Source organism: Drechmeria coniospora, chromosome 01, assembly GCF_001625195.1.
Source record: "Drechmeria coniospora strain ARSEF 6962 chromosome 01, whole genome shotgun sequence".
In the NCBI taxonomy this organism is placed as follows: Eukaryota; Fungi; Ascomycota; class Sordariomycetes; order Hypocreales; family Ophiocordycipitaceae; genus Drechmeria; species Drechmeria coniospora.
This window is the reverse complement of record NC_054389.1, coordinates 1,190,751-1,204,638: the sequence shown is the minus strand read 5'-3', so window position 1 is coordinate 1,204,638 and position 13,888 is coordinate 1,190,751. Positions and strand designations below refer to the sequence as shown.

Below are 13,888 nucleotides of genomic sequence, written 5' to 3'. Positions count from 1 at the left end.
CCAAGGCCATTCGAGCGCTCGTATGATGGCGTGCCCATGCAGGTGGCGTCGCCGATTGATGAGGGGACCGAGCAAGTTGCTCTCATCTACCCGAGTGGCATGCGTACGTAGGCCTACATGTACGGTACACGTATGTGGCAATCTGCGCTGCATGCACCCTCGAAAAATGTCGCGCATTTGGGCTGCCGCCGAGCGCATTAGTTATCATACTAACGTAGCGTTACGACAGCGTATGAGTAAGTAAGCGTAATTCCGTGTGCTCCTACGCGTGCCGTACATGTCGGCGTACGAGTCCTCGTATTATGTGTACTAGGTATCATGTGTACAACTCCATGTACGCATGATGCATCTCCTTGGCTGTCGCGTTACTGGTTGGAGGGTACTGAAGCGATTAGTCCAGGCACCATAATAGTCCTTACACCGAGCGCAGAGAACAACTGTACTGTACTCCCCGCGCACCTGACAGTTCCGTACTCGGTACTAGGTAATACCTACCTAGGTAGTTATATATAACATAAGAAGTACATGCACCGAGTCCAGCATGCAGGCCCAACTACCTTCATGAATGGAGCCAGGAGGCCAAACGCTTCATTCCAGAGCGCGGCGCCCTGGAACTGCTACGAGCATGACAGCAGTCGTTTGAACCTACTAGCCTAGTATAATACTGGCCCGCCGGCAGTGCGAACAAGGGATTCGCGGTAGTGACGCCTAGCGCAGGATGAAATAGCCACCCGAATTGCTGCACATTTTCGCCACCTCCAGCACGAGTTGTCTGTACGCGTACTGCGAGTGCCGTGCACTGATGGGTGCTTTCTAGCGAGGCGCCGGAAGAGCGCAGATGTGCCGTCTGCTGATGCCTACCTAGGCGTGCATGTATCGCCTGTCGGTGGCTTTCTTGCTCGCTGTTCATCGTCCCGGTCGTCGACGAGGCCTCCTCTGGTGAAGGACGGACCTGGCGACTCTGACCCGTGTCCGCCCAGCGCTGTCGACGTGCAACTCACCACCCTTATTTGATTCTTAACCTGCTAGCTGGAATAATCGTCGTGCTTTTGGAGCGCATGTACTCTGTACTTTGCGCTACGAACCCACTGTGGCCAGTTCGCTCCCGCTGCCGCCTGTTCGCCTACACCAAAGTAAGTACTGTAATTGAAGTACCAGGTACCGCCCGTACATGGAACCCGCACGCTAACAAAAGGTACTTGTCCTCCTACAGCACTCGGTCGCGGCACCCCGTGCAATTGGACCCCCGACTCCCGTACCATTCCAAGCTGAACCTTTTCGCGCCTCCCTCACGGTGCATGTACGATTCGTGCCGGTACATGTACATGTACGGAGGCCATATCACTGGTTCTAGTACTCCGTACTCCGTAGGTACAGGACTAATCCTGCTCTGTACCGCACCGCACCAGTCCCTACCTCCCTACTACCTATTATCCAACCATCCAACTTCCAACCATCAACCACCATTTGCCAACAATCCCAGCGCCTCCCGACGAGCAACCTCACAGGCTTCGCTGCTGGTCGACATCACCAGCGTCCTCCAGCCATCGAAGGTCCCCCAGGCCGCTGTCCTTAGGGACGTCGCCTTGCTCACTCGCGTGCCCACCCAAGGGCCTTTCTCTCTGACGAGACCATCCTCCGCCGCTGTCAAAGTCGACCACCACGAGCAGTCACTCCTCCTGCTCCCCTCCTCCCCCCTCCCTCCCTCCTCTTCCCTCTCCCCATCGTCTCGTCCGAATCCGACTTCGTCCTCTCTCCGACCGACAAGTCTCCCTCCCTCCCCCCCCTCTGGCGCGCGCGCGGTCTGCGCTACGCAACCGCCACATCTCCTGCATCGCTGGATTCGTCGGCTTTCCTTCGACTGCCTCGCGCGTCTGTCGGCGAATGCCCTCCTCTCCCAGTCTCTGTACAGCGTTGCTTTCATCATCACGCATCGGGCTCCGACCTTCTGTGTTCTGCCCCATCGCCTCCGCCGAGAGTTGCTGTCGATGACACGGGGAGTCGAACCTCGTCCCACAGATCCGCCCGCCGTCGTACGAATCATCAACGACCCTCCGTTCGCCCCTAGACTTCGAATCCCGCCCGGTTACCTTGACGTCTTGTGACCCCAACGCGCCTTGTGCTGCATCGTGCCCCAATCACCATGACGAGTATAGTCGACGAGTATTTGGACGGTCCCATGGAGAATGACGATGTCTTCCCCTGCAAGGGATGCGGAGAAGTTTGTGCCCTTCACGTTCGCTGCACCGGGTGCACTGGCTGACATGTCTGTCGCCCAGATTCTGGAGGAAGGCAAGGCTTTCGAATTAGGTACGTCGCGTCCATGTCGTCTGCACCTCCGACGAAGCCCTGGGGAGGAGCCGTGGCAAACCGTGCCCTCTGCGAGGCCCTGCACTCGTCCACCTCCCAGCTTTGCTCACCACCACCCCGAAAACACACCAGGATGCTGACAACCACGTCTCCGCAGCGGGCAACCGATGGCACCTCGACTGCTTCCGCTGCAACAGCTGCAGCACCCTCCTCGACTCCGATGCCAACCTGCTCCTCCTCGGCGATGGCTCGCTCATCTGCAACAACTGCACCTACAGCTGCAGTGCCTGCGGTAACAAGATTGAAGACCTCGCCATTCTCACGGGCGACCAGGCCTTCTGTGCCACCTGCTTCCGGTGCCGAAACTGCAAACGAAAGATCGAGAACCTGCGATACGCAAGAACCTCGCAAGGCATCTTCTGCATGGGATGTCACGAGACTCTGATGGCCAGGCGCAGGAAGAAATCCAAAGCGTCGAGCACATCCAAATCCCGCGAAAAAGAACACTCGCCCATGTCGGCGGACAAGATGACGGACAAGTCCCTCCCCGCCTTGCCTCCCACCGCCTCGGCGAGCAACATCCCCCCCCACGCCGATTCCGATGCCCAAGCGCCCCACGCTCATCACAGACACAATGGCTCGTCCTCCAGGGGCAGCTCACGTCCTGCTCCCTCGCCCGAGCGCGACCCCATCCGTGCCGATTCCTTGAGCCTGCCCGCCAGCACCTACCGGAAGAACCGCAACTCGGGCATGTTTGCCATCGCCGACGCCGGCACGGGAGACGCATCCGAGACTTTCTTCATACCCGTCGCGCTCGATCCCAGCCCTGGCTCCCACGGAACGCCGAGGTCCACGACGGAGAGTACGGGTCCGAGGGATTATTTCAGCGTCTCCAAATCGGGTGCCTCCTCCGATAAGCAGCGGAGCGACTCGCATGCCTCGACGCCGCACATCGCTTTCCAGGACAAGGGCCGCCAGCTGTCCATCGACCCCGAGGCCTCCCAAGCCAAGTCGCCGCACCTCCGCAAGGTGTCCAAGGCGTTCGAGCAGGATCCGAGCAAGGCGTCTCCTGACGCATCCAAGCTTCATCATGATACCCCCAACGCCAAGAGAGATCTTGTGTCGCGAAGCAACAGCTCTCACTCCTTCTCCGTGCCGCCAGACGCCACGCCTGTCAGGGCTTCCAACGGCGCTCTTCGAAAAGATCAACCACCCAACTTGTCGGACCTGCGGAGGGCGACCGAAAATACGCCGCTGCCACGTGCGTCGCAAGATTCGAGATGGCAAGAAGACGACGATACGGCCGCTTCGCACGATGCCGGCTCCAAACCCCCCATGCGCTCGGACACAACCAAGTCGATTCCGCGAAAGGAGCTCCCTTCTAGCGCCGCCACCCGAAGCAGTAAGTGTCCATGCACACACATGCTGGGGAGCATCACTAACCTTCACCGGTAGTAAAAGAAGCGACGAGCAGCACCTCGCTGCAGGCCCCCGCGTCCGAGAAGAAGGATAGCCCGGTGGAGGGTCAGCGCCGCCCACGGGTGATTCCAGCACCTATCGACAGCAGCCGTGGCGTGGACGACATCAGCCCCAAGGACACGTCCCCACCCCAGAAGCACTCTCCGAAGCTGCCTAGGTGGAGCAACGGAGGTGAATTCAGTATGGATGAGGACATGGCTAGGATCCTCGGCACCGATGAAGATTCATCCTCCATCATGCGGCGAGTCTCCAACGCCGTTCGCCACGGTCGCACGGCCAGCATCGATTCAAGCTACGGCACCCAGCGGGTTGGGCATACCCGAAGCATCAGCGAGTCGACTCGTGGAATGGCCTCCCCTAGGTGGCCCAAGACGCCCCTGGTGGAGGATCCCAGCGGCCACCCCGGCATCAGCAGCCCTGTCTCGCTCTCGTCCGTCGACGACCCCGGGGTGCTCAAGCGACAGCTTCGGAACTCGGAGCTACGCGTTGCCGAGCTGGAGCGGCAGTTCAACACGGAAAAGGACCTGAAGAATCTCAACAAGAGGCTCATCGAGAAGCGCAAGACCGTGTCCGTTCTGGACACCCAAACCGAGGTTATGATTCGACAGCTCGAGGTCCTAGCCGGGTACGTCGAGCGCGCAAAGGAGACAAAGACGCCGGTTGATCCGCGTGAGTTGGAAGACTCTGCCGTGAAAGAGTTTGTTCAAAAACTCGACAAAGTGAAGATGGCCATGGCGGCATCCATTGAGCAGCTCCACGAAGAGCGGGACCAGTTGGTGGAAGAGAAGAACCTGGCCGTCGCCCACAGAGACAGGGCCCTCATGGAGTTTGAGCAGCTGTCGTCCAAGAATGCGCAGCTTGCCGACATGAACAACGACCTCACCCATCAGATCCAGGAGCGATTCAGGTCTCAAATAAGCGTCGACACCAAGGCTCACAACGGACTCGGCATTTACCCCCAAACCAAGGGGGGTGCCGGATCGTCGCTGAACCTCGATTCCGCCAGCGTGGCGACAACCGGTGCCACCACCTTGGTTCCCGACGAGGAGCCGATTGTCGAATCTGGCCCGACCGTTGTCCATGTCCGCAAGGGCCAGGTCAAGAAGTTCAACTGGAAGAAGGGTTCCAAGACGATGGCGCAGAATGTCGCCAAGGGGGTCAACAGAGCCGTCGTTGCCTTCCAGCAGAATGATCGGGAACGAATGCACCACCCGGTCGGCGACAACATTGGCCTGCCCTACAACATGACCGTTTCGCAAGTGGAAGCCCCCGTCACGACGGTGCCGAACACGCAAGGGAAACAGCACCCGGATGGGCGGCAGCCGTTTGGCTTCTTTGGGAAGAAGAATTCCATGCCAAAGTCGATCTCGGCCAACGCCGTAATGGCCCCTGCTGTCGCCGAACCCCCCTCAACGCTATTCGGATCCGAGCTTGTTGAGAGGACTGAATACGAGCGTCGGCAGATTCCAACCGTCGTCTCGCGTTGCATCGAGGAGGTCGAGCTCAGAGGCATGGATCAGGAGGGCATCTACCGGAAGACCGGCGGCAACTCGCAGGTCAACATGATCAAGGATGGCTTCGACAAGGACGACAACTTCGACATTTCCGACCCTGATATGGACATTACCGCTGTTACCAGTGTTCTGAAACAATATTTCCGCAAGTTGCCAACCCCCCTGCTCACCTTTGACGTGTATGAGAAGGTTTTGGAGTCCAACGGTACGGTAGATCCCTCCCCCCAGGCTGAGCCATCTCTGCTAACGCTCGTTTGTAGCTGTGTCCGATGATACGGAGAGGTGCGATCATTTACGAAAGTCTTTTTCGTTGATGCCCCAGCCACATAGGGACTGCCTGGAGTTCCTGATGTTCCACCTTGCACGTGTTGCGAAGCGAGAGCCCGAAAATCTGGTAAGATGTCGTTGTGCCTGTGCCTTTGGGTGAGCAGCGGCTAACGAATGACGCCTCTAGATGTCCCCGAAAAATCTGGCTGTCGTCTTCGCGCCTACCATCATGCGCGACTTCAGTATTGAACGAGAAATGACCGACATGCACGCCAAGAACATTGCCATGCAGTTTGTTATCGAGAATAGCCACAGGATTTTCGACGATGCATGAAGTTGCTGACGTCACGGCTGTCCGCGGAGTTCATTTGATTCGCTTATTTCCAAGCTCGACCTCTCTCAGCTTTGGCATCTCTCTTGATTGCAAGCGAGTTGCACACCTTGGCTTTTTTCAGTTGAATTTTTCAAAACGGCTTGCCAACGAATCGATATGCTGGAGTGCGACCCGGAATCATCATCTCGGCACCACTCGCATGGATTGTACTTCGGTCACGAGCCTTGTGAACCCTTTGGGGTAAACCGCCGCGCGGTTCATCTCGTGAGGGCGAAGAAAAGTGCTCTGGATCGATCACCTATATGTTTGATCTCGTTGATGTTTTTCTCTTGCGTGGCTTCTGCGTTTGTTTTGCCATCATACTATTCATATTGTGCAGTTTTCAACCATGCCATTGCTGCGGAGTTAGCACCGTCCTGAAGGGGAAGAAGGGAGATGTGTTGAAAACTGATGGCTCTTTTGCCTCCCGGCGCTCCCCTCGGGGGCCGGCACCTGCAGAACTGTGTCATCATTCACTCGTGTACGTAGCGGCTGCGGAGATGGGTGTTTTCTTTCGCGTCAAGGCTGAAGAGGCTGAAGAAACCCGCGATTGGGTCGGCGAGTACGATTTCATGACTGCGACGGACGCTGGCAGAAGGATTTGTGCCGGCAACTGTCGAGATGAGGTCGAAATTGCTTCTTTGCTCTTTCCAGGGGATCATGATACGGAAGGGACAGTGCGTCGATATCCTGTAATTCAAGTCGAATGGAGGCATAGATGCTGTGGCCCAGCCACATCCATTACATATATATAAGTACATGCATACGAGGAACACGTCTCTTTTTTCTCTCAAATCTGACACCACCTCCAAGATTACATCCAAGCGCTATTCATCATCAGTCGTGTACAGCGTGAGGGTCGTCTGCTAGATGCGTAGACGGTTCACGAAGTCGTCGGGGGATTCAGGACGGGCGTGCTGCTGCTGGGCTGCTCGCGCTGCTTCTTGACAATATAATACGTAATCAGGCTTTTGGGGTCCTCCTTGACGTCGCGGAGGGCATCCCAAAAGCTCGCCTCGCCGACACGATCGTGCAGGGAGACGCAAAACTTGACAGCATCCATTCGAACGCCCGAGTCAGCCGACTCGAGGCAACGGGAGGCGAGGGCGGTGAGCTGGGCTAGCTCGCCGTCGGCTGGGGCGAAGTCGGCGCGCTTGTCGAGCATCTCCTTGAGAACATGGAGGCCCATGCTGAGAGTGCGGCAGCCCTCGACAGCGTTGTCGTCACAGGCCTGCAGTTGGCGAGTGAGAACAACGACGGTCTCGGTGCCGTCAGCAATGGTGATGAGCTCATCGGCAAGGAGCTCAAGGCCGCTGACGACGTGCGCGCGTGTGTCGTAGGCGCTGCGCGTTTGGAGGAGAGACTCGAGGCCCCTGGAGACGTGGGGCTGAAAGTTCTCGCGCTCCCTCTTGAGGAGAAGCTTGATGGTGGTGAGAATCTGGGCCTTGAGATCCTGCGCCTTGTCGGCCGTCAAGCTGGGCAGTGGATCCTCGAGGAAGCGGAAGAGGCCGATTAAAAACGCGTCAAACTTGTCATCGGCGAAGACGGTCCTGCTGTCGCGAATGAGGGACTGGAGCTTCCGGAATCCATGGACCTCGAGCGTCTTGGTCTTGATTTTGGCAATTCCGCTGTCGAGCAAGCGCGAGTTCTGCCGGGTTTTCTCTGGGGAATCCATCTGGTCGAGACTCTGCTCCTGGCCGTTGGCCTTTTGCAGGTGCGCAGCGTCCTCGTTGACGGGTTTGTCCTCCAAGACGGGCACGGCAAACGTTGGCTTGGGCGTCGGCTGATCTTCCGTGAAGGGGTCCTCGAATACCTTGAGCGGGCGAGAAGGCGAGTCCGCCTTGACCTCTGACGGGACGGGTACCGGTGATGTTGGCACGTCCACGGGCATCTTTGGCGGGCTTGCCGGCTTCGGCGAAGGTGACCTCAAACTGGATATCTGCGGGACAAGGAGTGTAATGTCCTCGTTTCTAGATGGACTGGACGATGGCATAGCCGATTGGGACTGCTTGAATCTGGCAGGACTTCCACTCGGTGAATCAGCTCTGGCCAACGCGCTCGCCGCCGGCGACATGACCTTGGAGTCGCTGTCGTGGGAAGGATGGCCTGGTCGGGGCCGCGGGGCCGTCCTCCTGGGCGTCGTCTCCTTGGCCTTTGGCGTGACGGTCGTCGACTTGATGCTCTCGGGGCTGTGGACCTCGGCAGCACCCGGGTGGTCGCGAGCAGAGTAGGGACCAGCGGTGGCGGGGCGGGCCGCCATCTCGGGTCGTCGCCGGGCAGGCCGCATGGGAGCGACGGACATGCCTCCGGCGTTGACGGAAATTGTAGGCTCGGGACGAGCTCTCGTTCCGAGTGGCTTTGCGGCCGAAGTGCTGGAGTGGCTAGAGGAAGTGGTGGAGGAGCTTGTCGTCGATCGGACAGGGGAGAGGTGAGCCATGGCGGAACCGGGGCGAAGAGGAAGGTTCCTCGAGGCCATGGCGGTTGCCTTCTTCTGGGCCATCATGGTTTCACGGAGGCTGGGCTTGCCGGCTGCGGTGGTGCTCTTGGAGAAACCGAGACCGGGTCTAGGTGCCGCGGGAGCCGTCCTTTTCGGGGAGTTGGGATTGTTGGGGTCCTTGTTCAGGAGCTTCTGGGCGGTCAAGTCGAGGTCGGCCATGATGCTACGTCGATGTCAGCGACGAGGGCGAGGGAGGTGAGGGGGAGCCGGCGTCTTACGCATCGGCCCTCGCTGGCCAGAGGCCCCAGAATGCCCAATAGGTCGGTCTCATCTTTTCTCTCACGCCAGGGTTGACATCGCCGAGACCTTTCTTGATGCACTTTTCCATCAGGTCAACGCCGCCGGTGTGCTCGACATGGCTCTTGTGATGGGCCTCCTTCTTCAGCATCGTCTTGAGCCAGCCGGTGGCGTAGGTCCTCGGGGCTACGTTCTTGTCCTGGCTGGCGAGCCAGATGTGCTGCATCACTCGGGTGTTGTAGGTGACGCGGCTGACGATGGTGTCGACGGTGACGTTTGCCTGCTGCGAGCTTATCTTCTTCGTGCCGGCCGAGAGCTTGACGAGGGTCTGGAGGAGCAGCTCGACCATGGGGTCGATGGCGGGACCGAGGGTGGCGGCGACATCCTGGACGAGGCCGCAGCCCTCCTTGGACAAGCTCGTTCGCAACGAGGTCATGGCCTTGATGATGCCGTCGAGCATGCCACGCAAGCCGGCAACGAAGGTATCGGCAAAGTCGGTCGAGGCGTTGCCCGCATTCAGCTTGCGCAGGGTGGCCATGCTCTGCTCTCGCTTCAACCAGTTCTGTTCCGTCTCCTTGCCTTCGAAGTAGGAGGCCATGCCGCGGAAGACGTCCTCGAGCTCGCGGTGGGTGTTGACGTACATTGGCTCGATCGGCTCGGCTGGCGTCTCGACCATGGGCGTGGTCGGACGGTCGGTCAAGGAGGAGACGCTGGTGGATAGGTGAGGGCGGCTCGCGAGAGGCGCATCGGCGCCTGCCGTGTCGGTCGGGCCGGCGGCGGTAGCGGTGGGGACGAGGGCCTTGACGATGGACTGTTCGATGGCGGGGCGGACTTTGAAGTTCTTGAGCTGTCTCTTGAGATCCGACTTGGCGGCGTTCGGGGCGGTGCTAGAGCGAGGCGTCAGCGACGGACCGGGCAAGCAGCATGGGGGGAGCATCTGGGTACCTGAACAGCTCGATGACGGTGCTCTTGGCCACGTCCCGGACCATGCCGTCGGCGTCTTCGAGAAGCTCCATGAGGGCCGGGACGTAGCTCCGGAACTGCAGGCCCTGCTCCTTGTGCATCTGTCCCCCGAGGTCAGCGCGGCCGCTCCATCGGGCGAGTCCCCGGGCGGTCATACCTGCAGCAGCCAGTGCATGCCGGCTTCCTTGGCCCGCGGGTTCTTGCCCGTCATGGCCGAGTTCCTGATGGCACGCTCGACATCCTGGGGGGCGACGGCGTAGAGGGTGCCGAGGGCCTGGCCGGCGAGGGCGCGAAACTTGTCCTTTTGGTCGCCGAGCTTGTCGACGACGACGGGCAGGGTGCGGGGCGCCTCCTTGGCGAGCAGCTTGGGGTCCTGGCGGGAGAGGCGGGTGAGGAGGTGGTTGAGGGCGGTGAAGCCGGCGTTGGCGAGGGCGGGATGGGGCGACGACGAGGCGGAGCGAAGGCCGTCGAAGAGCTGGGCGGCGCTCGTGTCGGGGACGTTGTGCTGCTTGATGGCCGACTTGACGACGGTGACGAACTGAACCTTGGCGTCGAGGGAGGAATCGCCGCGCAGCGTGGTCAGCAGGTCGGCGACCTGGTCATCCGAGAGCTTGTTGTCGGCCATGAGCTCGATGCCCATCGAGGGAGGGCGGGGAGGCGAGACGGAGGTAGGTCGTCGGTGGACTGGAGGGTACCGTCCGTCTCTGGTGCGACGAAGCTCGTCAGCCAACCGTTGCCATCGGCAGGCCAGGGTCCCACGGACGAATGGCGGAGGAGGAGGGGAGGGGAGAAGGAGGGGAGGGGGGGAGTCGATGGAGGCCCACGATGTCGTCGTCCGACGTCTCGTGGGGGATGCCAGGAGAAGGAAAGGAGACGGATGCACCCGGCGACTCGCGACGTACCTTTTGAATTTCAGTCACGGGAGAAGGGCGTGATGCGCGCTCGCACGAGCTTGCGATGTCCCGCAGAGAGCGAGGGGGGTGGGTGCGAGAGCGTTGGGGTCGACGAGAAGGACGAGCTCGACAAAGGTAGAATGGCATCGGGATCGACTCTGGGCTGTTGTTTTTCCGCTCTCCGCCTGCCAACTGCTTATCGCCGGTACGCGTTGCTGGTGCGGGGGATGGAAGAAAACAATTGGCAACAATTGCACATATACAGTACGGCGTAGGTGTGCCAGCAACTACAACAGTTTACTGGGTAGGCGGGGAGGAAATAACGCAGGGCTCGACCAGCGATCCGCTCACTGGCGGGCGGGTTGCCGTGGTAAACGTGCGGACGGGGCAGCCTCCCTGCAGCAGCCGGTGGGTGCAACGGTGGGGTTCCCACTCGGGGGGTTCGCTGCGCCGTCGGCCATCGATCCAGCAGCGCCGTGGCGGCACTCCGGCAGCGTTGCAGGGGTTCATCCAGCCTGGGATCGAACCTCGTCCAGGCGTGGCGCACGGGACGTAGCGGACCTACCAGTCGCTAGCGGGTTGGGGCGGACAATTTAGTGCGCGACAGTGCACGGAGGACATGCACAGCGCAGCCAGCGGTAGGTGCCCACCTACTACCTGCTAGGTAGGTACCTAGTACAGTAGGGCCTAGTACTGCAGTAACTGAAGGTACAAGTCGATGCCGTGATGTTACGTGTTCGTACTAGGTGCCTAACCTATCTCAACGCCGTCCAAGTACCGCCTTTGGAGCATGCGCACCTCGACTAAGCATGGGTCGCGTACCTTGCTTGGTCCGCCACTAGGTAAGGCTGCTCTCAACCAAATATGGATCTGGGTATGTAGGTCGGCAGAGTCAAGGTGGCAATAGTTGGTAGCTGGAGAGAGAAGGCAGGGCAGGTATATTCTTGAGAATTTACATGTATGTTGGCGGTGATTATGTAGGCTTGGTACATGGTCGTAGGCTAGGTACATGGTCGGTACGCGAGACGCTGTAGCGCAGTGCGAGCCGATGTGACGTCAAATCACGGCTAGGATGGACGAGGGAAATCAAGTTTATAAGTACTATGGTGTCGGGAAGGGGAGAAAATGAAGTTGATCAATCTAGTGACAGGGCTCTCTCCCCGTCATGGTTCCGTTGTATACTGTATGATGTACTCTGTTCATGTACCCTACCCTAGCAACTATCAAGTACAGTACAGTACAGTATACATGGACGGAGAGTACTTGCATGCTCATAGGACTGACTTGAGTAGTATGCGGCACACAACCCTCGCTCAGAGCCCTACCCGGGACTTTGTCATAGCCTGCGTCATGAACTATTGAATCGATCGATTCCAACACAAGTCTTTGGCCAATCATTCATCCATCGCCTGGAAGCGTCGAGATGGTGAGGCAGATTTCCCATCATTGTGGGACTACTCGGAGGCCAGAGCATGTCTAGTACCTACCTGCCTTGACAGTATCCCCTAGCATGGAATAGTCCCTACAGTATACTGTAGGAGGCCTTGTCACTGACCCATCACCCATTCGTCGCCCAAGGATGGATACAAGTAGCGCAGTATTCATTCCAGTACAGTGTAAGTTCAAGCTGGTAAGGTTCTTAGGTGTGTAAAGGAAGTACTGTAAGTACTGTAAGTACAGTTTTAAGCAGGAATACGGAGTACCTATGACTGTCTGCTAGGCTGCCAGGGTACGTTGCCTTGTGACGTGCTGCTCAATCGGCCCCCCAAAATGCTCGTGATGGGTACAGACGACCGACGACGGATGACGGACGTCCATCGACAAGCCTCAGATGGCATCGTCATCTCTGCCGGCGTCGTCCATCATGGGCAGAAGCTGGAGAGCAACCTTCCAGTTCAAGAAGATCAAGACAGCTGACAGGCTCAGCAAACCCACCACCGACCATGCCAGATGCGGCCGCCGTGCCCCTCCCCCTCCCCTCCCCCCCCCCTCAGGCCACTCGTGCCACTGCAATAATGCAATTCGTGATGGTGTCCTCAACGGTCCCGAGTCCGGAATCGGCCTCGACCGGCCAGCTCGCCACGGCTTAATAGTACGTCGTCGGCCCCCGCCTCCTCCGTTAACCGCGAATTGGTGGCACATCGACGCGTTCCTTGAGCTACCGATAGACACACAGGCAGACGGACAGTCAGGCAGACAGACAGACGGGCAAGACAGACAGACGGGCAAGACAGACAGGAAGGCAACCTTCTGCTTCCACTCGGCTCACCCGTTCGAATCCTTCGTCAATGGCTGTCACGCCCCCGAAAAGCACGCCGACACCGACACCGACGCCGACGCCGACACCGACGGCCACGACCCTCCCGTCCCCAATGCCTCCCGCCATCCGTCCCGCCTCCTTCAAGCCGCAGCACCCCTGCACCGGCGGCAAGTCGGACGACGCGCACGAGGATGCCGCCCACGTCAAGTTCGCCCTCCCGAAGCTGCGGCTCGAGATCCGCGACCTCTCGCACCCCGGCGCCCGCCTCTTCCTGAACTCGATCAACGCGTCCGAGTGCGTGGCCACGGCGGTGACGAACCTCCTTCGCCTCCTCTACACGTCCCCCAAGACGGCGACGACGACGGTGCCGCCCACGCGCTCCGTCACCTTCATCCTCCGCGACGTGCCCGGCGTCGCCTACACCACCGGCTCCGAGCTCGACGACGACCACAAGGAGATTCACTTCTCGCTCGCCTACCTCGAGGGCATCCCCACCGCCCGCGCCACCGACGAGGTGGCCGGCGTCATCACCCACGAGCTCGTCCACTGCTACCAGTACAACGGCCTCGGCACCTGCCCCGGCGGCCTCATCGAGGGCATCGCCGACTGGGTCCGCATGCACTGCGGCCTCTGCCCGCCCCACTGGAAGGCCGACCCCTCGGGCGAGTGGGACAGCGGCTACGAGAGGACCGCCTTCTTCCTCGACTATCTCGAGAGGCGCTTCCAGGGGAAGCTCGTCCAGCGCATCAACGAGAAGCTGCGCATTCAAAAGTACGAGCCGCGCGCCTTCTGGGCCGAGCTGACGGGCCACACCGTCGAAGACCTGTGGAGGGACTACGGCGAGAGCCTCAAGGCCGCCGCTCACGACGAGGGCGTCAAGGCGGCCCACGACGAGGCCTCCCAGACGAACGACGTCGAGATGTAGTCGTCTTTCCGCCACGAGGGGCGAGGGGCACACGCCATGGCGCCGTCGCGTACGTGCAACGCACGGCAGCGTGGGGTTCGTGCTTGTGCGACGGCGAGTGTGAGTGTGCGAGTGCGCTCGCGTGAGGGAGAGTGTGCGTGTCTGTTTGTGCTCGTCTGTGCTCGCGTGCA

General features: G+C 59.8%; 4 protein-coding genes across 4 annotated transcripts; 3 read left to right on the top strand and 1 right to left on the bottom strand.

Annotated features, from left to right (window-relative positions):
- Positions 1–1,325: 1,325 nt before the first annotated feature.
- Positions 1,326–2,105, top strand: DCS_00313 (uncharacterized protein; the record flags this gene model as incomplete). Its single annotated transcript, XM_040797652.1, has 1 exon — positions 1,326–2,105. One exon carries the CDS (start codon positions 1,326–1,328, stop codon positions 2,103–2,105), a length of 780 nt encoding a protein of 259 aa, XP_040658535.1.
- Positions 2,106–2,192: 87 nt separating this feature from the next.
- DCS_00312 (RhoGAP domain-containing protein) lies at positions 2,193–5,904 on the top strand (the record flags this gene model as incomplete). Its single annotated transcript, XM_040797651.1, has 5 exons — positions 2,193–2,310; positions 2,468–3,712; positions 3,766–5,508; positions 5,564–5,697; positions 5,758–5,904. 5 exons carry the CDS (start codon positions 2,193–2,195, stop codon positions 5,902–5,904), a joined length of 3,387 nt encoding a protein of 1,128 aa, XP_040658534.1.
- A 922-nt stretch (positions 5,905–6,826) lies between these two features.
- Positions 6,827–10,280, bottom strand: DCS_00311 (HEAT repeat containing protein; the record flags this gene model as incomplete). The annotated part of the gene is made up of 4 exons (XM_040797650.1): positions 6,827–8,603; positions 8,659–9,564; positions 9,623–9,741; positions 9,798–10,280. 4 exons carry the CDS (start codon positions 10,278–10,280, stop codon positions 6,827–6,829), a joined length of 3,285 nt encoding a protein of 1,094 aa, XP_040658533.1.
- A 2,541-nt stretch (positions 10,281–12,821) lies between these two features.
- DCS_00310 (Basic Secretory protein) lies at positions 12,822–13,718 on the top strand (the record flags this gene model as incomplete). The annotated part of the gene is made up of 1 exon (XM_040797649.1): positions 12,822–13,718. The coding sequence occupies one exon, from the start codon at positions 12,822–12,824 to the stop codon at positions 13,716–13,718; it is 897 nt and encodes a 298-aa protein (XP_040658532.1).
- Between the last annotated feature and the right edge of the window lie 170 nt (positions 13,719–13,888).